The following is a 22,657-nucleotide window of genomic DNA, read 5'->3' on the forward strand; positions in this document are numbered from 1 at the left end:
TATTAATTAAAATATAATAGATATATTTAATATTTTTATAATTTTAATTTTAAATTTTTTATTAAATATTTTTACTTTTGTATATATATTGTTTTAAAAAAAAGAAAAAAAATTATCTTCCCGCAATCGCCCGCAACCGCAAACGCTAGCTGGAGCCAGCTTTTGAATTTATGAGATTCGAAGCGGTTTAGAGCGATTTGAGTGATTGTTGCAAACCGCCGACAACCGCTAACGACCGCAAAAACTGCGTTTGCGGGTGGTAGCGGGAAAACCAGTCGCCCCCTTATTGGGCTTGTAGATAACTTTTTGAGGGAGATTTAGTGAACTATCCAAAATTGAGATCCATATTAGGTGATTTCCCAAATTTCATTACAATTGTGCTTCGGACTGAACAATTTTGCCCATCTTACGCTCTTTCTTCTGCTATGTTTCTGACACTCTCGCCATACAGTATGTTCCCTCATCTGACACTCTCTTTCTTCCAGCTTCACTCTTTTTCTTCTACCTCTTCCTTTTCGGTTTACATATAGTATATTTTTTTTTGTTTTACACAAAGACAAACATGTAACTTCTTTTGCATTTTATCTTCATCCATTCTTTTTTTTTCTTACATTTAGAAGATTATTGTTAATAATAAAATAGGACCTACGATATTCGCATCTATTCATTATGTGATACAAAGTCAATTAATAATGAGAAGTGAGCAAAGTGCCACATTATAATGTAGATTTATAGATTTTTGTTCGATAGGTATAACAAGTAACAGTTATGCAAAATGTTATATCATAATCTATATGTAGTGATTTGTGCAAATTCTTTTTTGGAAAAGTTTAAGAAGGATTATCTTTCCTAAGGAAAACAATAATGTAAGCATTCAAAAGAAGTTGCAATGTGGTGCTCAAACAAAATTATGTAGGAAAGTATTTGGTCGTTTACAAAAAATCATATGCAGCAAATTTCATAATATATGGAATGCTCTCTAACGAATAAAGATTTGCTTAAACAAAATAAAAAAATTGTGGAAGTCCCCTTAGTCCGGTAGTTTGACTAAATGTTCATTAATACTTCTATACCAGGAGGCCTGAGGTTCAAATCCCAGAAAATGCAAATTATGCGGATCATGGAGAAAAATGGTTACAAGAGGTCTTCAGCATGGTGCAAGGGCGTATCATCGAACATTGGTTTCATATGGCGGCTTGAAACGATGCAGTCAGACGTACATTCTCATATGATGGTAGAATTGTCGGCTGTAGAATCATCTATTTAATATTTTTCATCGTTGTAATAACATAATTAATCGTCTAGGTGTTTTGCCCACGATGAGGGCTTAAACATTTTTGAAAAGTTCTTTGTACACTATATTCATTACTAAAATAAATGTTAAAATAACTCAATAACATCTAGACTTTTTCAAATAACAATACAATATATACATAAATTATCTCCTTTTTAAATTATATTTTCAGAATTTGGATAATTTTTACTATTATTAATATTAGTAAATTATCGAATCAAATCAATTAATTTTTTTTATTTTTCAATTTATTTATATATTTTATTCATTAAGGGTATAAACGATATAAACCACTCTAACTTTGAACGTGAGAGCTCGATTCCAAAAATTTACTTTATTTGATTAATATTTAATTATATAATTTATGTTCTTAACGTTTTACTAAAATACTTTTTCAGATAACAATACAATATATATATAGAAATTATCTTCTTTTTTTAATTATATTTTAGATTTTGGATAATTCAATATTTTATTTTATATAATTAAGAATTTTATTTGATTAATATTTAGTTATATAATTTATGTTTTTAATTTTTTACTAAAAGACTTTTTCAGATAATAATACAATATATACAGAAATTATCACTTTCTTAAATTATATTTTCAGATTTTGGATAATTCTTACTATTATTAATATAAATCAATATCTAATCAAATCAATTAAAATTTCATTTTTATTTTTTAATTTAGTTATATATTTTATTCATTAAGGGTATAAACGATATTAACCACTCTAACTTTTAACATGAGAGCTCGATTCCAAAAATTTACTTCGCAAATAATAGTATAGATTTAAGAGATGTGGACTTTAAATTGATTTAAATCGATTTAGATTGTTTTTAACTGATTTAGACAATTTAAATCCATTTAAATCGCATAAAATATATTTTTAGGAAATCATTCTGGTTATGATCGATTTGTCATCTAGGCCCGCCTAAACCTTTTTTAGAATCCTGGTGATGCCCATTGAGAGGAAACTATGACATCCAGTTTAACAGAACAGTAAATCAAGCAAGCTCACTTGGCGTTCTTAATTATTATTGAAATTCGAAACCATAAATCTCAAACATTTCTTTGCTAGTACAACTTTCAAATGAAGAAACATTTTTATTTGTAAACATAATATAACAGTAAGCATTCATTATATAGAATGCGCCTTAATCAAGTAGCAGGCGACGCAATGACATAAAGAGGGTTCATGCGGCGAATCACAGCACCGATTGATTCAGGAACATCGGTCTTGGTCTGATCTTCTGTAGATTTCCAATCAAATCCAAGCATTAAGTTAGCCAAAGCTACCTCATTCAACACCACAGCAAATGATGTTCCGGGGCACATCCTTCTACCTGCTCCAAACGGAATTAGCTCAAAATCCTGACCTCGGAAATCAGCAGATGAGTTTAAATGCCTCTCTGGTTTGAACTCATCCGCATCTGGTCCCCACGTCGCAACCTCTCTCCCGACCGCAAAAAGATTTATCATAACCTGCGTACCGGCGGGTATGTGGTGACCTCTTAAGTTGGCATCTTCTGTTGATATGTGAGGTACCATCAATGGAACTGGAGGATGTAGCCTAAGTGTCTCTTTGATCACAGCCCTTAAGTAGTCCATGTCTTGAATGTCGTCTTCTGATACACTTGATTTTCCCTTACAGACGGTACGGACTTCTTCTTGAAGTCTTTTCAGACACTTTGGGTGATTTAGAAGCTCTTGCATTTCCCATTCCAAAAGTGTGGAGGAAGTGTCTGTACCACCCACAAAAGCATCCTGAAAAGTGAAAACCAAAACAAGAAATGTGAAAGTCGGCTACAAAATTGGTTTTATACAAAATAATTATTGGATCTGAATTAGATTTTTTTTTTTGGTTCTCCATTACCAAGATGATAGCCTTAATGCTCATCCGGCTGACCTCAAACCCCACACTCTTGTCTCTCTGAACGCCAAGTAATACATCCGCAAAATCAGCTTTATCACCGGCTCCATCTTCATGATCCTGAACAATTTTCTCCAAGAGCTTATCAAAATCGTTTGCCGTCTTTTCCAGTTTACCCTCCAAACCGCAAATCCAATCAATCCACGCAAGTGACGGTACGTAAGTCCCGAAAGTAAACGTACCCAATTGCCTCATAAGCCTGTCTATCAACTCTTTGAAATCTGTTCCAGCACCATATTTTTGTCCCAAAGCAACTCTACATATAACATCGTTTGTTAAAGTAGTAGTGATCTTGCTTATATTCATCGGTGAAGAACTCTGCTTCCGGACCGTTTCCATCATCAGACTGATCTCTTCTTGTCTCACTTCTCGAAAGGTCCGTACCATTTTGTTGCTGAGGAGATGGATGACACTCACACTCTTCATTTGTCTCCAATATTCTCCATATGGGGCTGAGGCCATATTACTGCTCCCATAAAGAAGCTTGTCGTAGATTTTGGAATGTGGACGACTCGCAAAGACCCGGTCATGCGTCTTCAAAACGTCTCTAGCAGCGTCAGCGGAAGAGGCTACAAGAACAGGGACAGTGCCAAAGTGAAGTAGCATGAGGTCTCCGTAACGTTGGCTGAGGGAGAGTAGTGATCGGTGAGGATGATTGCCGAGCTGATGCATGTTTCCGATCAACGGAAGTCTTGGTGGTGATGGGAATGTGTTACTTTTCTTCCATGTAGTCTGTTTTATGAAGACGAGAATGGTAATGAAAAATATCAAGCACAAGAGAAATATCATGATCATATTTTGTAAATTTAGATTCTTCAAATGTTTCTCGTGATCTTTGTGTTCTTCTAGTGGACTGAATATATAAGCCAAGTTTCTATACGTTACGTTACTACTGTCCACTCAAATTTTTTTTTTCTATTTTTGCTTCAGTTAGAAATACATTTGACTCAATATAAATCTTTCAAAAATCCATTTATAAAAGCTAAGGGAATCAAATCTCTCAATATAGAATGACACCCAACAGTTAGATTGACACGATTACATTTTGCTATGTAAATATAAAATAAAGAAAAATGTCTTTGACCAAACAAAAGAAAAAAAAATGATATGTTACTCTATAATGTTTCAAATACCTTATTGCAATATTTTTTATAGTAATCACAAGGTCAGAAGGTCAGCATACAAGATTTACTTCCTATTAGATATATACATTATTTGAAAATAAAGAAATATATATAAAACAAAATATTTGACCATTCAGAAAAAGATTCCACTTTTCTAATGTTTTAATTACCTTATTTCTTAGATTTTAAAAAGTCAAAAAGTCCACAAAACTATATATCTCCTAATATTACATTCTTTATTTCTATATTTCAATAACAACAAAAATAAATTAAGAATATGGAAGGAAGTTTTGTTTCTCTTGTTGTTGATAGCAGGGCCGGTGGTAAGAGTAGGTGTGGATACCGAGTACTTGGTATTTTATGTATAATTAATATTCAGTTTAGTATTAATTTGGATTTGTACTTGATTTATCAAAAATGAGAATTTGTTAATTCAAGTATTTTCCAAAGATGAGTTACTTGTAAGTTATTCGACATCTCTTATATATTAATTGAGGAGAATTACAACATTCTTTTGTACCGACGTGTCATCACTATGATCATTCTGAGAATTTTTAGAAAAATTACTTAGTTCAACTAAACATATATTATACTTTTTATTAAACTAAATATTTAATTTATAGTAGTGTACACAAAAATATTTTTTTTTCTTTCCTTAAATAAAATATACAGAATTACCAAATACGATTAACATATATATGAAAATTAATGATTTTGAATAATAAAGATTTGATAACAATTTGTGTATCCTTCACTATTTTTGTTTAATTTTATTTTTTGTAAAGAAACTAAACAATCACAATAACCGTATAATAAAAAAATATTATATTTTTTCTTATATGTTTTATTTTGAATTTTTTAAAACGAATATAAAATATTAATATTGTTAAAAGTCTCACATTAATATTTTTTTGATGAATGGTTTAATTTTTTTGTTATAACAAGATGCAAATGATCATAAAATCTTATGAATAAGAAGTTTCATTTAATAATAGATATTCAGATTTTATATATATATATATATATATATATATAAACACAGAAATATGTTAATTTTTTTGGTACAACAAATATACAAATGTTAGTAAAATTGTATGAGTATGAAGTCTCTATTAATAAATATTCATATTAAAATATACTATATATCTATTTCAATATCATTTCAATTTAATTATATAACATATAAAATTAATAAAATCTTTTATTTATTTATTTACCAATAAAAGTTATTATAAATAAACAAGAAGAATTATTTTGATTTATGTGATTATTCTAATTTAATTATATACATATTAGTTACTTGCTTTTTAATTATTCAATATATTTATTATTTCATAATACGTAATGAACACAAAATAAATAATAATATGTAAAACTAATTTTTATATATAATATTCATTCCACGTCTTTATTCCTTGCAAGGCACGGGATCTTCACCTAGTGTTCTATTATTTGCTCATTCTGAATACTTGTGAATTGTTTATAAATTGTTTTGAGTTTCCAAAAATTACTTACTAAAAGATTACTTGTATTTGCCGGAGGACACGAGAGTTTTTTTTTATTTATTCTAGAGAAAAGCACGACTATTACTTTAAACAAAATATTTGTCTATATTAAAAAAAAAGCAACCAAATGAACTTCTCGACAGGATTGTGTTGTCTATTTCTTACATCAAAAATATATTTTCTGGGTCTGAAATTCTGTTCTTATGGTCTGGTCTGGTTATCATGTATTTTCTAATTATAACATAAATAATATAACTTATCAAATATTTTATTTATCTTATTATAAAAGAAAGTAGCAAATAGTATTAAACTGAGTCACTTAATTTTTTAAATAGTTATTACTTGTCTTGTACTCGTAAATAACAACACTTCACGGTTTGATATTCGAGTTGAGAACAATGAATCCTTGAAAAGTTAAACTGAGTACATAACAAATAGCGCGTACAAGGCAGATAACGAGCATTCATGTCGAGCAATACTTAAGAGTAGATGTTGCTCAAAGAAATATACCAATACAAAACTAAAATATATCAAGAGAAATTGCACCCAGTAGACACAAAAAAAAACAAAATTCACTAACTAACTAAAAACACCCCCTTTCTCCTACTTTCTCTTCCTGTCTATTATTTTCTTAAAATAAAATCTTTCAGTGTATTTTGGCATGTTGGATGTAATCCATGGTCCGCCATAGTTGAAAACTTGAAAGACACTAGGTTTTCAAGTTGGCCGTGAGCTTCAAATATTTTGAGATTCTTTTTAACATTCTGGACCCACTAAGTTTTTAATTTGTTTCAATTGGATGATTTGCAAGGTGGGTTGAGTTTGTTGGGAAAATGGCTTATTTCTCTATAAATTATTTTTCACCTTTTTATGTATACACGATTTATTCAACAATATCATAAAATATTAAATATTTAATTTTATACATACTCTTTGAAATATGATCAATTTTATCAAAAATTCTAAGGTTTTTCGTGGATAATTACTGGCATAGATGACAAATGTAATACGAGTTAATTTTGTTTTAATGAACAATGCTAAAATACACAAATTACCTAAATATTTTAATTTAGTATACATCTATATTTATCTATCTATCTATCTATAATAATAAAGTTGAGGATAGTCTCTCCAGGTTAGTGCGAGAAATATATATATAATTAGCTTTTTTATTTCTTATGACAAATGGCAAGGGGATCTTATGACATGTGTCCCGATGTATTTTTTTTGTTTTACATTTTAGGTCATTCTTTTTTTACACTATTACAATTTGGCTTAGTACTGTTTAATTGTGCACTATAATTTTTCTCGCACTAACCATTATTATATGAAGTTTCATAATATATTTTATTGGTCAATAAAATTGAAGATGAATAAGGAAAAAATAAAATAATACAAATAGATTTTTAATATTTTATTTATTCACAACTAAAACTTACATAAACTTTTACTATTTTATTATCTACTATTCAAAATCATAAAATAACTAAACTAAAAAAAAAACAGAGTAAGACACATAATCTAAATTTAAATCTCCACAATTACAAAGAAAAAATAAAATACTATAGTAACACTAACTCTGGAACACAAACGAACGCGATCAAGCACTAACCCAAAACACCAAAAAAAGGATCAGAGGAAGAATAATCACCGGAAGACCAAAGTCACCACGAAGCAGAAAAACATATGCATAAAGCACAACCACCAGCTAAAAAGTAAAACAAAGAGCCCATGCCAATGAAGAACCACAAAACTATGAATAGAAGAGACCAAAGCACCAAAAGACTAGCTCCACAAACCTATACTAAGGGAAGCATGGAAAGAAGAAAAGCAACATAAGGAAGGAAGAATCGAAGCCAACCACAGAGAAACCAGAGCTCAAGTTTGAGACAAGAAATAATCTTCCAAGCCCACAAAACCTACACGAAAGAAAACACTATCCAAACCTGGAGTGGCAAACATGATGAAACGGCGAGCCACCAGAAACGCTACCAGCGATGAAAACTGCAACGAGATGAGAAAACAAAGAAAGAAAAAGAGACTACACAAAATCAGCAAACTGTGGAGCCATCCTCGAGCTATGAAGAGAACATAAAAGTCAGATCACCAAAACCCAGATCTTGAAAACCAAGACGAGCAGGGACTATCAGCGGCAAGCCAACTACGAGGAAGAAAACTAAACTCTGACCCAACCCAAGGAGATGTAGTTCCGAACATTAGCCAAATCTAAGGAAGAATAGGAAAAATATTGACCAGAACAGCCTACAACATCATGAGACACAACCGCACAACTGAAAACTCATAAACCTGATCTACAACAAATATCAGATAATCTCACAAGAGAAGAAGACGAAATAAACAAGAGCAACAAAGGTGAGTCTTTTTCCAGTGATGGTAAGAAACACTGCATACCGGAAATTTAAATAAAATACATAGATGGTGACGGCTCAAGTCAAAATATGCGGAACAATTTTTTTAGAAGAATAATGTTCAATGTTGTTAAGAAAAAGAATAATGTTCACAAATATGAAAATATGAAATACAATTTTGACGCTGAAACCGTTAATGTTAGAATCAACAAATGCTTAAATTCAAAGTGATTGAAATTCAATATACTTTATATCAGAAGCTCAATTCACCATTAACAAACACTACTATACACACAACAATACATTTTTTAAAAGACGAACACATAATATATTAACGTATAACCTAATACTACATAACACAATAAAATACTAAATCATATTCTTCACAAATAAATACTGACCACATAATTACATCATCCAAAAACATCATATTTAACCATAATTAAATAATATTCTGCACGAAGCGTAGAAACCCACCTAGTATAAAATACAGTTCTCTCGGTCCTCGGGCTGCCATGTCATCAATTATTCTCTTCTTGGAGTGTCACATGTTGTTTTTAAAGTTTGAAATCTTTGTTTACGTCGGTCTTCTAACTGGGTTTGTAATGTATTTGTAACAATTAGATTTGCTTGGGCTGGGTTATTCCTTATTGGTGGCCCATGGTCTTAGTTACGCCGTCTGAAGTTAACTTCAGAATATGCTTTCGTTCATCTTCCCGACTAGGACAGTCAGAAACCATTACAAGAGTTACACAGAAGCGAAGCGTCGTCTTCAGAGCATTCATCATCTATTGAATGCATCCCCATTTACTTTCTTATCTCAGAATTTTCGACTATAAAAAGGTAATACATCCGTTCAAGCTTCTGATTCATAAGTTTCTGGAAAACGGCTAACTCCTCTTTGGATGGTTTCTGGGTTTAGATCCTTTGTTAGTGGTTTGATTATATGACTGACTTTGATTGGAAGTTTCGTTAGATTAGGGTCTGTTGGTTTATCAATTTAATTAATATGAAATGTAAATTAGCGTTATTTGTATCTGGAGAAGAGATTATATAGTTTAGTCGCTTTGTAGGCTGAGCTAGATACAAACGTGTTTTAGGCAATTGAAGAATATAGATGAGGATAGAGTGGTTGATAACAATGAAGGTCTACCTCAGGCTTTGTTGGGAAGCTGCAATGATCATGCAAGGAGATATATATTAAGATGCCCATTAAAGATCCTTCAATCAATCCTCCCACTACATCTCTCTTTTGGAAGGTCCGAATGTTAAGAGGAGGTGAGATCAAGGGATTTAAGCTCATCAATGTTGGACAAGAAGCATTTCCACTCTCCACTGCCACACACCTCACCAGATCGGACGGCTTGAATTGTATACTCTCTTTTTCTCTACACAATTGTTTTCTCCAGCTCTTTCTTTCTTTCTTTTCGCTTATGGTTTTGTTTGCAGAGCTTTCAATGAGTGTCAACCTCCAGATGAGACACAGAGGATGCAACTTAGGAGAGAGTTGGGTTTGGCTCCAAGACAGATCAAGTTTTGGTTTCAGAACCGAAGAAAACATAAGAAGGTTTTGAAGTTTTTACTTTCTCTCTTCCTCCCTTCTTCTCTTTTCCAAAAAAAAAGAAGTCCTTAGTTTTGCTTCTCCATCGTTTCTTCTAGCAGGCGCAACACGAGAGAGCTGATAGGATTTGTTGCGAAAACATTTCCATTAGAGAAGCTCTCAAACACACACCATTTGCCACACCTGTGTTCATGAAGACTTAAACAGAAGCTTCGAATCAAAAAAGCTTAGAGAAGAGGTTCTAGCTTTTTCTTTATGAAACCCTCTTTCCATCAAGTTGTTCTTCAATGGCTGCCTCGAGTTTACTGTCTCTACCAAACTTTGTTATCTCAGACATGGATAAGTCTCGGATGACCAACAATGCTGTGACCCGCTATGGAAGAATATCTTAGGCTTAGGCCCTGTTCGTTTGCTCACCCAGGTGATCCATATGGGTGAAGATGCAAATTGATGTTCGTTTTGTACATTATAATGCTACATCCAGATGTATTACACAGCTGAATTTTTAAAAATTCATCTCAAATTTCCACCCAAATGAAGGTGAGTCTTGATGGTGCATCTGGATGCAGATGCAGATGCATCTAGTTCAGTCCAAAATGATAAATGACAAAAATGACCTTTTAAAATCAAAATATTATTTTCAAACTGTAAATTTCTATTTTTTGCATACAAATTTTCCGCTATAACCAAAAAATGCATTTTCTTGCAAAAACTGAAAAACACACTTTTCTGCCAAAACCGCAAGATGCATTTTTCTGCAAAAAACATAAAACACATTTCATAAAAACACATTTTTCGGTTAAACCAGTAAAACAACACTTTTCGACCAAAACTGAATTTCCCGCCAAAACCCAAAAAACGCATATTCCCGCCAAAACTCCAAAAAGCATTTTCCGGCCAAAACCGCAAAAAGCATTTTCTCGCCAAAACCGGAAAACACACAATTTTCCCGCCAAAACTGAAAAAACGCATTTTCTCGCCAAAACCGGAAAACACAATTTTCCTACCAAAACCGGAAAACTGAATTTTCCCGACAAAACTGGAAAAATGCATTTTTCCGCCAAAACTGAAAAACATAATTTTACCACCAAAACTAGAAAATGAAATTTTCCCGCCAAAACCGGAAAACACATTTTCCCGCTAAAACCGGAAAATGCATTTTCCCGCCAAAACCGGAAAAACGCATTTCCCGCCAAAACCGTAAAAATGCTTTTCCCGCCAAAATCGCGAAAAAAAATTTCCCGCAAAAATCGCGAAAAAAACTTTTCCCGCCAAAATCGTGAAAAAAACTTTTTCCGTCAAAAACATTTTTCTCACCAAAACTTCAGAACACACTTTTTCCGTCCAAACCGCAAAAACATATTTTTTTCGCTAAACCCATAAAACGTATTTTTCTGCCAAAACCATAAAAATGCACATTTTCACGAAAAACACATATTTCCTCAAAAACCGCAAAAATATTTTCGGCCAAAACCGTAAAAATGCTATTTTTCCGCTGAAACGAAAAAATTTATATTTTAGTCATTTTATTAACAAGTCTATCTTGATGCAAATGAAATTTAAAAAATGAAAAGCAAACGAACATAGTTGCATTCAGATGGTTCATCTGGATAAGACATCTAGATGGACCATCTGGATGCATCTTCTAGATGTACAAACGAACAGGGCCTTACACAAACAAATGAGCCTCTATGGATCAGAACAGATGGATGCCTAGACATTCTCAATCTCAAAAGCTACGAGAGTGCATTCCCAATTCCCAAGATTAAGTAGTCGTGGAGGAAAGAACCACAACCTTCGAGTGGAAGCAACTAGATCTTTTTCAGTCGTTGCAGTATCTAAAACGCTTGCGGTGGTTTCAGGTCAAAGCTGCAGAGCTTTTTCAGTCGTTGCAGTATCTAAAACGCTTGCGGTGGTTTAATCTAGATAGCGTGGAAATCAGGGAGATCACTTACATTTGACAACAAGAATGCTACAACAATCTATGAATATAAAATATACTTCAACTCTCCCTTTTAATGTTACCACTCCATTAAGAAGCTATCTAGAAATTTGTTACTTTATAATATTAAAAATTGAAAACTAATCTACATTTTCATCTTTTTATTATTTAGATCAAATCTATTAACAACACATTTAACAATTGATAAATTATTTCTAACCAACAGTTTATTTTCAATCTAACCAAATTCTTTTTACCAAACTTTCTTTGAACATATAATAAATACATAATATAATTCAAAATATATAGATTTTATGAAAAAATAAAATAATAAGAATAAAAGATGAAAAATTCATTTACGCTATTTTTCATGTTTCATCAAATGCACCTTAACAAAATAAAAAGTGCTTCTTACATACAAAATTATTTTTTGTTCCCCAAACTCAAGCATACATAAATTAACAAGAAAATGAAAAATCACAACTAATGATTAATATATAAGAAAAACAGAAATCTAATAAACAAAAAGTTTGTAAAATGAAAAAAAATAGTGAACATACAAAATATAACTTGAACTTTGTAAAATTAGTCAACAATTAATAATTTAATAAAAATACATAATATACTTTAAAATACATAAATTTTAAGCATACATCAAAAAATCAAAAATAATTAAAAGGGAAAGTTTATTTATGATATTTGTTTTTACGTTTATCAAACCAGAGACAACAAAAAAATAAAAAGGAGTGAATCTTACATAACCTTTTCTATTTTTAATCACCAGACTGATGTTCTTAGAAATTAATAAGAAAAAATGATGGATAAAACACAATTTGAAGAACAAATACTTAGAAAAATAAAAATAACCAACATAAGGAGGATAAAACAATTACAAATATTGGAAATACATAATATAATAAAAATCCACTATATAACCCAAATTAAATAATTTTCAAGAATACATAGGAAAAACTCATAAAACCAAAAATCAAAAATATTTATGATGATGACAAAAAAAATATTTATGAATATTGCTTTTTCGCGTTGAATCTAACCAAGCGGAAAAAAATTTAAAAGAAAAGTATTGGATCTTCTGGAATTTTCTGTCTTTTATGGTGGCAAAATTCAAGAAAAAGGAAATTAACAACAAACTATTGGAAGACCACAACCAAGAGTTCAGAAATAGTATAATAAATCAGCAATAAAAATAAAATAAAATAAAATTTCTGTGTCAAGTGTAGAAAAACTTTAGAACAGTTGCATAGGAAATGTATGGTACCAAGCACAATTTTAAGTCTTATCAAATATCAGAAACACATCCAATTTCCTTACTGAACGAATAAAGAAAATGACATGTTAAATCAAAATTTAAATAATACTAACACCTTTGAAAACAAACACGATAAAACTATATGTAGATAAATCGCCTACCTATAATAAACAAAAATTAAACGACCACAAATACATATCCCGGCCAGTGAAAGTCTAAACATTCATGCATTTCTTCTTAGTTAACTAAATCATAAGAAATAAAATGACATATTATAGGGGTAAAATGTCCTCTGAAATATGACAAATAAAATTTATTCATATTCCAGCAATACTCATATAAACACTTCCTTATAACACAAGTTGATTTGGTCATATTACACATCCTTTATAATTCTTGGTTAACTTTAATAACATCTACTTATTTTACAAAATATAAAATCACAAAAGAATAATTGTTAATAAAATGAAGCATATTTTGATCGGTAAACATAATGAAGTAAAGTATTTATTTAATAACAGATTTTTAAGATTATACCATTTTACTATTTATTTTATGTTTTATATTAATTTTATATGTAATCTTTTGGAAAGACCAATATGCTAACTAAAATTAAATTGGTAGGGATGGACGAAATCGACAACAGAACCAAGACCTTGGCCAAAGCCACAAGCGACTACGGGAGAAAATAATTTATCAAGAGTCACATCTTAATCATGAGTAAAGCCATCATGTATATATTACAAACTAATATGGTTACTAAAAATATTTTTATAATAATTAACTGAAGGCATAGAAAAATACTTTTATATCACACATGTGGTGGATGGTTCGCTGGCTGCACGATGTGAGGTTAAAGGGGTACTACATATGGTCGTTAATGGACACCTTCGAGTGGGAGAGAGGTTATAAAATGAGGTTTGGGTTCTATTACGTAGATTTCAATGATAACTTGAAATGACACATGCTGGAAAATGGCTTAGTGAGTTTCTTGATTCGAAAGATTCTCTCCACAAATGCTATTTCGAGGGCCATCGTGAGAAAGGATATGCTCCTAAGCTGTTTGACACACTAAATATTTGGATCCTGATAATTGGCGTCTAACCTATGCGAGCGATATCTGAAGAAATTATCAAAGTATGATATGATCATCGTTCTATATCTGAAGAAATTATCAAAGTATGATATGATCATCGTTCTACTCTTTTCGGATATAGTATATAGTAAAGCTTCAGCTAATCATATAGTTTATAAAATAAAAATAAGCAATCATAAAAATAATAATTCATTCATACTATATAACCATATATTTCTAAATAAATATTTTTATCTCATAATGCATCTTACCGCTGATAATTCATACCTTCTCATATTTTATTATGAAAATAAAATTTTATATATATAAAAAAAAGTAAATAACAGAAAATTAACGATGCTAATTGATGGTAAGTATTGATGTGTCAAAACGTAGATTGTATATCATGTTGTTGAAATCTTATAAGAGATTATATTCCAATTTATTTGGTTGTAAATATTATCATAACCTATATTAATAAAATTTTAAAACCTCAATGACTAAAAATGAAAATTTCTTTGCAAAAATATTTGACTAATAAAAAATATACAGAAATGTGTAAAATAAATACATAGTTTACAATATAAATATGTTTAAAATTTCTGCAAACCATGTCAAAGTTTTAGTATTTCTGTAATGAAAATACAAATAGTGCTAATTTCTACCAATGGGTCCTCCAAATCTTGACAACAAAAACATCTTGGTAGTTGATCTCGAATGGAACATAGAAACAATTATGAATTTCTTCCCCTATCATCTGAAATCTTATGCTTAAGAATTAAGACCAAGCTAGAAATGTTCTAGAGATGCTCATATTTGTTCCTAAGAAACAATAGAGTTTATTTTACTAAAACCAAGTATCACCCGGTAATAAACTTAAGAAATGAGACCGATGAACACCAGGAACACCATTTCCAATCCAACTGGATGGCTAATCTTTTGATTACCAGTTTTTCACCAAAGTTGACATATTATTTTTTGAAATTATAAATGCCTTACGGCTGGCGAGAACATCAAAAAGATTCATATACATTAGTTGTTAGATTCAAATCATTCAACTGATAATTGACATAACAACTCAATCATGGTGATGCCATATAAGTAAAAATTCAAAATAAAAATTACTTACAAACAAACTAACCAACAACTTAAATTAATAAAATAGTATATCTCATACACATCTCTTGCAAAGGTAAACCTAAAATACAAATCACAAAATCATATAAAAAATAATAACCCAGATCACAAGTAAAGTATATTCAGTCCGTAGGACGGGCCAACCCTAGTCTATATATAAATTAGAGTTTTCTCACACATGGTGATGCCACATCATTAATTCGAACATTCTGGAAGCAACAACTGTCCACTTTAACAAAACTAGATTTTTTAACCGCGCTACGTGCGGATAAGATATTATATGTATTTCTCAATTCTAAAAAAATAATGTATAGTATTGAATTACATTATTTAGAGAATATAAAATAAGACTACATAACATAAATATATTTTTAAAATTTTCTTTGTGGAAATCATTATGTTGTTTGATTGTTGTACTTGATTCACATATTTGCATAGATATTTGTGATTGAAGAATAACTATATTTTTATTATTAGTAAATAATATATATTTATTATATAATATAAGAAAAATGAAATTATTTACTTTTTAAACAAAGTTGTCTCATGTTGGGGATTCGATTATAGACATATAATATTCGAATGAGACATTTTTACAGTTATCAATCTTCTTAACAGTCAAGAAATAAATCTGAATATCAAAACAATATCTCATACGATCTCTTTGGGGAATAACTACTCTGAAGAAATTGAATTTAGGCATCAAAAAGGACTGGAAATGATGTGCAGATGTGTTATCTAAGTTAGCTTTACAAAGTACTACTATTCATAGTTCATATATCATTTAAGTTCATCCTTTCTTAAACATCTTGAAATAACTGATGCTAATTAATAATAAACTTTTGGCTGGCAAAAAAAATCAAATTTGTCTAATTATCGCTTAAATATTTTATTAATATTGTCTAAGAAGCTTTCAATTGATATCATAGTTTAATTTTTATTAGTTTTTTTTGTTAATTTTAGAGTTTTTTGTATTTAAGATTTTTTTCCATATTAAGCTTATATTTCTTTCACATAATATATATATGTCATAAAAATTACCATCAAATCAGTTTTACTTATTTATTATTTTTTTTAATGAAAATACACTTTTTAAATAATTTAATTTAAAATAAATTTATATATTAATTTGTTGTATTCTAACAATTTGATTTATTTAATTAATTTGCTTTGGTGGATAACTTAAAAAGTTTTCATATGAATCGGGGAAAGCAAGTTTATGTTGTTATATTATATTTATTTGTGTATATGAAATCTATATATAATGCTAGTGTAATAAAGAAAGAACATTATTATTTTGTAAATTCAAAAAGATACATTATTACAATTTGAAATTAATCAAAATTGAGTAAAATGGTAATTACATAAATTTAATTGTTTTTATCTTGTTTAGTTGGATTCTTATGAAAAGAAATCGATAGGCTACAAATGTTTCAAAATTTGTTGTGTTATTGTTTTGTCTATAAATTACAAAATTTATTGAATTGATACATTTAATTATTGTACCCTTAAATAATATTTTATTAAGACATTAGAGAACTATGTTTTGAGTTTTTTGTCAAAATTGTACAAAAATCTATGCTTTTTCATATTTGTCACGAAAATTTATATGTTAAATTTACTTTTACAAAATTCTTAACTTTGTCACGAAAAAAAAAATCTATGCTTTTTTACTTTGTTTTGTAAAAAAAAATAAGTAAGTGACTAAGCTAATATATTCTTTGAAAGTGTGAGAACATTGACAAATATGATTACATATTTTGTGATTCTTGTATATGTGTCCAAGAAAGTTTCAATGGTTTAGTGGTATCTTTCATATATTTATGTCATACTAACCCGGGTTCGATCCTTTCCTTTGCATTGTTTTTTTCATTTTTTACGAAAAAATAAATGAGATGATGTGGCAACTTCAGACTCTCTGATTGGACGATTTTTTGTGCCTACCTGGACACTCTAAGAGGAGCTTATATCTCCCTTTTAGTATAGTATAGATGATGCGGTTCATTTATTTTGGTTTGTAATTTGTTTGGGCTTTTGTTTATAATCGGACTTTGTGTTTTGCTTTATATAGTCCACTAGATTTTGCTTTATATAGTCCACTTGAAAGGGTTGGTATATTTTTTGTTTTAAATTTTTTTAGAAATTTAATTTTTTTAATCATATTTGTGTTTTTTTTTGTAATCATATTGTGTAAAATATTTTTCTTAAATAATTAGTAAGAGATTTTAATAATTGTATTAAATTAGTTGGACTAAAACTATATCAATAGGTCATGTTCTTGTTTTAATAGAATAGATTAAACAAAAATATGATTATAAAAACCTAAATATAAAAATTAAATTTTTCAAAACAATTTAATGAATCTTATATATTATGATCCTCACAATAATTTTATTATACAACAATATAATCATTTCTTTTGTTAATTAGATATTTATATATATACATTGTTGAATTATGTAAATTGTCTATTATAAGGATTTAGCATACATGTCCTGTTCGGAATCGCGCTAGGGGTAACGCGTGCAGTGAGGTACCGCCTAGCGCCGAATCTGTTATTCGGGGATTATACGGGGATTAAGCGGGGAGTAATTACATGGATTTTATACAATTTCAACGGCTATATATATTTAAATATGGGAAGTTAACTAATTGTTCAGGTCGGCCTATTGGTTTATTTTGGCTTTAATGATGTAGAGTTGAGCGGTTCGATGCCAGATTATTACTTTTTGTCCTTTTTTTTCAATTTTAGGGTTAATGAGTAAAATACACAGCCTTCATCTTCAACCTTTGTTTTCTGAAGCTGCAGCCGTTTTACGTTTTATTTATTTTGACGATTTCAAGGTTTTATCTCCTTAATCTTCTAAGATTTAATCAAAATTCATCAGATCTCTACATAGCATGTTATTTTGAAATTAAAAACTTCAAAATCGTAAACTTTTTACACAGCCCGAGTAATAGAGCGAACATGGTCAACTCGCCACGGTTGATGGTCGTGTAACGGATTTGCGGCGATTAAACGTCCGCCTAGAGCGCGTTTTTGAACAGGATACATGCAGTAGATGTTGATGAAGAAGACGTTTGTTATTGAATTTATATTTATTTAAAAGTAAATTATTATTTGATAATAATTGAAATATAAATTTAACAAATTTATTATTTGTTAGGATTTCTGATGAAAAGGCTGTTTTAAATTTATTTAAAATATTTAATAAACAGATTTAATTTTCAAGTATAAAATAATAATAAAATAATGTAATTTATCATTATAAGATATATTTTTATAGTTTTGAGGTATTAAAAATTTTCATTTTTTTTAATTATATAACACCAAAATGGCAAAACTTACTCAACCCGATTTGCTTGACATCACCTACTAAAAATCATTGCGTACACAATTCAATATATCTCCTAACATTTTTGAAGGTATTGATATAACTCTAGAAATTATAATTGAAATTTTTTGACGAGAGTTTGCTAGCGTGTAAGTACATCTTTATTTATATGATAACAAATATAAATATATAACATAATATTGTAATTTCACCCAAAAAAAAAAGAAAATATATTGTTAATAACACCTATCATATGTTACAACTTATGACAACATCCAATGGAGCGTATGCTCTGTTCATCTCATGAAAGTATGAAAACATTACCATTTTCTACAATTCAATATCAATATTAAAAGAAGACATGTAAAACCACCGATGCAACTACCGTGGCTTCTCCGGCTCGTGACCACCGTTAGACCATCTCCTGCCCATGCACAACTCTTTCCTTTGCAAACAATATCAAAAATTACAGTTAGCATTCTAAACCAAAGAGTAAATATCTACCATTTTCCCCACAAATTTCACAAGTGGTAGCCAAATCTTAACAATCGAATGGTTTTAGGTTTCATTTCCATCAGCAGATATTTTAACATATTACTTCGTTCTCAAGCTAGGCAGATACTTTATTGCAGAGTATTGTGATGTGAAACAAAGAAAACATACAATATACGTTATCCAAAACTAATACATTCTAAATTGCTTCACCAAAGCATAACAGTATTCAACTAACACAAATCTTTATACCAAATGATATATAATCTCGTATGTCGTACTTGGCAGGTGGGATACTCTGTTAATTTGTGAATAAGTTCCTAAGATGAACAACAGTTTTGATTTTTACTAATTGGTTGAACCTCCTCATGATCAAGTACCTATTTGTAGGCTTCTTGCTTACAGAACCATGTCATGAAACTGTGAAGCACTTTAATCTAATTCTAGAAACTCTTCTCTATCTCTGCAGCAGACAATTATTTTCAGTTAATATCAATATTACTAATTTAGGATCATTAGTAATATTTACCCCTACAATTACTGGGCATATTACTTTTTATGCCATCACGTTTTCAAACAAGGCTTTACCCTTCATTAATGGTAATATGGTCATTTTGCATTTAGACCAACACAACTTAATTGGCGGTTAACTAAACCAAAAAATATAATTACATTCATCAATAAATTTTTCTCGGTGTGTTACTTATGCCTTCTTAATTTTTTGTTCGTCTGAATAAAAAAAGATGTGCATACTATTAAAAGCCTACCCGGTCAAACTCCATACATATAAATCCATGTTTAAACGGTGGCGGAATGCTCAACGGTGACCCCGCCGTTGCGATTTCATCATAGTCGGTCAAAAAATTGGATTTGTCACAAAAAATTACTTTTTGTCGTTTTAGATGTTAGAAATTGATTGCTAAGTAACACATATATGTTTGATGCATAAATAATACGATAAACTGTAAAAAGATAATAGATTACATCAAATCTGATAAAGGTTGATGGGCTAATTGAATTTTAATACAGGAGATTAATAATATTGATTATTAAACAAAATTGTAAAAATACGGTTAGTTTTTCAAAAAGTTATATCAGTGTTTAATGATAAAAGTACATAATTAATGTGTGAAATAGTTTTGGCACAAATGTATAGTTATGCAACATCAGAAATTCAATATAATTATCAAAAAGTTTTAATAATAATTTTAAAAAATATCAAACACAAATATATAAATTAAAATTCTTTAAAATATAAGAAATACTTTTTTACAGAAATAAAAACAAAAAATAAACCAGCATTGCAAAACAAAAAATATACCCGCATTTTGTAGCACAGATCAAAATTTAGTCTATTCTATTAAAACTCAAATGATAACCATGGAAAAAGCTGCAGTAAACTTACAAGATGTCTTTAGGAAGAAGAATGTTTAATAATGCTTATGCCATTAATAAAAAAAAACAAGTTACCAAAGGATCTTTTAGACCAATTAATTAACACTAGATCTTGACCTACGCAACCGCGCAGATTTTTATTTTCATTTATTTTTATATAAATATTTTGTTTTCAACTCTAAATTAGTATATATTATAATATATATATGTGTCTTTCAATTTTTAAAACATAATAAGTTTACTGTATATTTTTTTCATTGAAGAGATTGTTTCAAACTTTCACATATATTTGTATCTTATTATATATATATATATTTTTGGATTATTGTTTCATTATTAAAATCGTAAGTATATATATAAAGATTGGTAAAATATTATTTTATTGTCATATTCAAAGATATTGTAACATTTCACAAAGTTAGAAATTTTTTTAAAAAATTTAACTTTTCGCTTCATAGATTTATATTATCGAGTAAATAATTAAATATTTAGTTTTTGTTTAATTTTTAAAATAAAGGATATAGTTTAAAAAAAAATCACTGGTTTAAGGTAGTAAAGATTAATCATTTTAGATAATATGATTTTTTTTATTTAAAAAAAATCTTTATAATTTTAAAAGCTAACATGGACAAATATTTAAATATTTAGCATAAAGAGGTATAGTATTACAACATTAAATTATATCTATTTAATCTATACTATCTAAAGTTCATATGGTGTTTTACTAGTGATTTTGTTTGGTATTTTATTGAGGATATAATTTGTGGTAAGCAAAGCTTCCCTCCACATGTTCTGGGCTAACCCAGATTCCTGCAACATCGAATTCATCATCTCTTTAAGAGTTCGGTTTTTACGCTCCGCAACACCGTTAGATTCAGGTGAATATGGAGCGGTGGTTTTGATGAATAATGCCATGCTCTTTACAGAACACATCAAATGGTCCATCATACTCGCCTCTTCTATCAATTCGAACTATCTTTATAGTTCTATCGAGTTGGTTTTCAACCTTGAGTTTATACTCTTTGAATTTTCTCAAGGCTTCATCTTTGCTTCTTAGCAAATAGACATAACAATATTTTGTACAATCATCTATGAAAATCACAAAATATGTTTTTCCATTTCTAGTTTGAACAAATTTTAAATCACACAAATCTGTATGAATTAAACCAAGAGGCTCAGTTGTTCTCTCAACATGAGAGAATGGGGTTTTTGTGAGTTTTGCTTGTACCCATACTTCACATTTCTCTTTGCTCAATTTGCATTTCGGAATTAGGTTTAAATTAATCAATCTTTGAACAGATTTATAATTTACATGCTCCAATCTTTCATACCAAACTTTGAACGGTTCAACCAAATAAGCATTTGGTTTATTTGTGAATAAGACTGTCTTAATACACATTTTGACCAGTCTATCCTCAACCAATCATTTGCCCAAGAAAATATCATTTTTCTTTATCACAAGTTTATCAGACTCGAAAGTTACTACAAATCCAGCTTTGCTTAGTAGCGAACCGGAAATAAGATTCTTTCGCATATCTGAGACATATTTCACATTTTTTAGAATTATCTCTTGTCCAAAAGTTAGCCCAAGTTTCACTTCGCCACAACCTTCAATAACGAACGAGCCGGTGTTACTCATTAACAACCGCTCCTCATCATTGCATTTTTGATAGGTACTAAACATGTTCTTATCAATGCATATATGAGTGGTGGCACCTGTGTCATACCACCAGTCTTTTGAATTATTTTTAATCGTACTGACTTCTGTGACCATAGCACACATGTAATTTTCAATATGAATGCTCAGATTAATTCCAGCAGATATTTCAGTTCTCATAGCAAATGAAATTAAAAATGGCAAACTACTCTCAAACTTAATTTGAGGCGTCGACTCATTTAATCCATTGCCGATCACACCATTTGATCTATCCAAGATAGATAAACTTGTGTTGTAAGACATACTTGAATTTTGAATCTGCTCACAAAACCCAACAAAAGATTAGTATATTTCAATACCAAACACAAATAGTTTCAACAATTTTAATAAATGTCAAACGATTAAGTCTAATCAAAAATCAGAAAATGTAAAATCTGCATCTTTAATATAATGCGCACGAATCAAAGTCAATAATTATTAACTAGGTGTTTTGCCCGTATATGCGGGCATAAACTTCTTATGAATACTTATTAGTTTATGTTTTATTAATCTAAAACCAACGTAC

At 29.7% G+C, this 22,657-nt stretch overlaps 1 protein-coding gene and 2 long non-coding RNA genes across 8 annotated transcripts; 2 read left to right on the forward strand and 1 right to left on the reverse strand.

Moving 5' to 3' along the window:
- Positions 1–2,359: 2,359 nt before the first annotated feature.
- On the reverse strand, positions 2,360–4,064 carry LOC103874649 (cytochrome P450 71A23-like). Its single transcript, XM_009153086.3, has 2 exons — positions 3,174–4,064; positions 2,360–3,064 (listed from the first exon to the last, which is right to left on the reverse strand). Exons 1-2 carry the CDS (start codon positions 4,023–4,025, stop codon positions 2,459–2,461), a joined length of 1,458 nt encoding a protein of 485 aa, XP_009151334.1. The 5' UTR covers positions 4,026–4,064; the 3' UTR covers positions 2,360–2,458.
- Positions 4,065–7,018: 2,954 nt separating this feature from the next.
- On the forward strand, positions 7,019–10,338 carry LOC103874636. 6 transcript variants are annotated; one of them, XR_004455333.1, is made up of 4 exons: positions 7,019–9,599; positions 9,678–9,795; positions 9,891–10,027; positions 10,123–10,338. It is a non-coding gene; the product is annotated as an uncharacterized LOC103874636 (long non-coding RNA). The 6 variants fall into 6 exon arrangements; XR_004455330.1 differs by having other exon boundaries at positions 8,870–9,071; positions 9,329–9,599; positions 9,891–10,338; XR_634245.3 differs by having other exon boundaries at positions 8,903–9,071; positions 9,387–9,599; positions 9,891–10,338.
- A 1,120-nt stretch (positions 10,339–11,458) lies between these two features.
- On the forward strand, positions 11,459–15,294 carry LOC117131896. The gene is made up of 2 exons (XR_004455336.1): positions 11,459–11,683; positions 11,736–15,294. It is a non-coding gene; the product is annotated as an uncharacterized LOC117131896 (long non-coding RNA).
- The last annotated feature ends 7,363 nt before the right edge of the window (positions 15,295–22,657 follow it).

The sequence above is a fragment of the Brassica rapa genome, chromosome A01, assembly GCF_000309985.2.
Source record: "Brassica rapa cultivar Chiifu-401-42 chromosome A01, CAAS_Brap_v3.01, whole genome shotgun sequence".
Lineage (NCBI taxonomy): Eukaryota > Viridiplantae > Streptophyta > Magnoliopsida > Brassicales > Brassicaceae > Brassica > Brassica rapa.